This window comes from Equus asinus, chromosome 22, assembly GCF_041296235.1.
Source record: "Equus asinus isolate D_3611 breed Donkey chromosome 22, EquAss-T2T_v2, whole genome shotgun sequence".
NCBI classification, from domain to species: Eukaryota; Metazoa; Chordata; class Mammalia; order Perissodactyla; family Equidae; genus Equus; species Equus asinus.
The window spans coordinates 50,673,923-50,676,631 of record NC_091811.1 but is presented as its reverse complement, the minus strand read 5'-3'; the positions used below and the strand labels follow the sequence as shown (position 1 = coordinate 50,676,631).

General features: G+C 38.8%; 1 protein-coding gene across 1 annotated transcript; it reads right to left on the bottom strand.

The window, feature by feature from the left end:
* Nucleotides 1-1,283: 1,283 nt before the first annotated feature.
* LOC106836867 (olfactory receptor 8S1-like) lies at nucleotides 1,284-2,222 on the bottom strand. The gene has a single exon (XM_014850104.3). The coding sequence runs from the start codon at nucleotides 2,220-2,222 to the stop codon at nucleotides 1,284-1,286; it is 939 nt and encodes a 312-aa protein (XP_014705590.3).
* Between the last annotated feature and the right edge of the window lie 487 nt (nucleotides 2,223-2,709).

Below are 2,709 nucleotides of genomic sequence, written 5' to 3'. Positions count from 1 at the left end.
TCCACTACCAATGTTTTTGAGTTCAATTGCTCCACTTCCTCATCAAGACTTGAAAACTTTGAGTATTTTTAATTGTTAGTATTTAGAATGGTTTCATTTATATTAAGTTCAAGAATGGGCTAAACTAATTTTCCCCTTCTTGTAGCTTTGTTTCGTGTTGTATAAGACCATGATGCCTAGAGCTGAAGCAGCATGGACAAGGCTGAGAATGAAATCCATTGCATGAAGATGGCATAGCAGATGGACGGAAAGAACTTGATTCATTGATGATTCTACTGAACTACTCAACCACCTTTGGAACCATCTGTCTCCAGACCTATTGCTATTTCAATGATAGATCTTCTTATGCTTTATGTCAATGTTTATCACATTTTTTATTTGAAGATGAAAGCATGCCTAATAAATATGTCCTTTATTAACAAGTATTCTTTATGTCACTTAGTTCAATTTTGCTGTTCTATTCATATGAGGTCTAAGTATTCATTGTTAAGTTTAATCTTGAGGATTTTATATTGATCTTGCAACAGCAAATAGATGCTTTTCTGTGTAAAACATATTTTTTGTTTATTCAATAGCTTTTTGGTATATAGCAACTACTCATTCTATAAATATTTTAAGATTTTAACATTATTAAAGTCTCTTAGAGTTCTAATAATTTTTCATTTCTAATGGAGTTCTTTGATTTTCTGGGTAGATAATTATATCATTGTCAATATTCATGCATTTTTATTTCCCAAACCAAAATTTAAATCTTATATCTTACTTTCATCTAACTGCTCTAGGGATAAATTACGTAATCTTGTTGAGTAATGTGGGTGATGGTAGCTGTTCTTTTCTGGCTATTTTAACTGTAATTCCTCCAATCTGATTTTATCATGAAGCATGCGGTTGGCTATTGATTAAAGCTAAATATTTTCTATGAAATGCAAGAACACTCATTTGAATCTTTTATTTTAAACATTTTAGGTAGAAATTTTTGTGAACTTTATTCTAGGCTTCTGAGAAATCGAATCATATGTGTATTTTAACTTTTCACCCTAATTATTTTGTTGTCTTGTTGATGTACTTGCGGAAGAAAGTCTTCACATTGTTTTTGGATTAGCAGAGCACAGACTTTCCAAATGGAGATCCAAAATGAATGCCTCTACTTTGCAATAACAAGACTGAGGTGCTCAGGCAAGCTGTGGGGTCTTTCGTGCATCCTGACACAGTGTAGTGGGCGGAGGAGGCAACATAAGACAAAATTCTATCTTTGCAATTATGCTGAGTAAATGTTTCTTAGTTCACCACCTAAAATATTGCAAATATTTCCCCAATCTCCTTTTCACAGCTATCTTTACCTCCTTATTCTTTAGGCTGTAGATGAGGGGATTCAGCATGGGTGTGATCACACTGTACTGCAAGGAAGAGAGCAAATCCAGGAAGGAACCAGAGGGAGGCGTGAGATAGCGAAGCATACCTGAGCCGAAGAACAGGATCACTGCAATGAGGTGGGAGGAACAGGTGGAGAAGGACTTCCTTCTGCCTGTCTTGTAGCTGATGCTCAGGATGTTGGATATAATACAGACGTAGGAGAAGAAGATTGGAAGGAAGTTTCCAAGCCCAAGCAGTACAGTGGAGAAGGACAAGATATTGATATTGATGGAGATATCAGAGCAAGACAGAGGGAAGAGGGAGGGCAGCTCACAGGTGTAGTGGTGTACTGTTTGGGCCTCACAGAAGTCCAGGTTAATAGCCAAGAGCACAATGACCACTGAGTTGAGAGAGGCCAGGCCCCAGGAGGCTAGCACCAGCTTCACACAAAGCTGGTTGCTCATCACTTGGCCATAGAGCAGGGGATGGCAGATGGCGGCATAGCGGTCATAGGCCATCACTGAAAGCAGACAGGCTTCATTTCCTGCAGTAAGAAACACAAAAAAGACCTGAGTCAGACAGCCCTCTACTGAGATAGTTTTCTTCTCAGACAGGAGGTCCTCCACTAGCTTGGGCACAGTGATGGAAGATAAGCAGAGGTCTAGGAATGACAGATTACTCAAGAAGAAATACATGGGCTTGTGGAGGTGGGAATCAACCCTGATCACCAGCAGCATCATCAGGTTCCCCATCAGGGTCAGGAGGTAAATCCCCAGGAAGAGCACAAACAGCAGAGCCTCGATGTGGGGGTCATCAGATAGTCCAACGAGAATAAACTCGGTGAGGGTGCTGTGGTTCCTCAAGGCCATTTGTGGAGGGTATTTCCCTGGAATAAAATAAAACAAGAGGTGAGATCTCCTACGATTGTTTCTATCTCCTTCACAGCTTCACCCTTTCTTCTTATACATCCCTCCCTGCTCTGCCTGGATGCTGGTGCTCAGACATTTCAAAGCCGCCTTCACTGCATCTCAGTAAGAGGTTTTATTCTGTTTTGTCAATCACTGTTCTTGGATTACAGTCTTTACATACTTACAGAGAATCCCATTCCTTTTCTGTAGGGATTTAACTGGAAAAATAAATATATCTGGCTCACGTAGACATTCAGGGTAGTTAGCTTCCACTCAGATTTTTCCTATAGTTTAGAAATCCTCATAATCCTTTGGTTTTAAGAAACATTATAGCAAATATTTGCAGCAATTATTCTAAACTTCTCTCCTTTACTTGTTTCTCAATCATTATTTTTTTTGTTTATATTCATCCAGTGACTTCTAACTTTCTAAACAGCACATTAAATTT

Coding starts and splice junctions, on each gene's coding strand:
- LOC106836867 (XM_014850104.3), bottom strand. CDS start 2,222: ATGGCCTTGAGGAACCACAGCACCCTCACCGAGTTTATTCTCGTTGGA.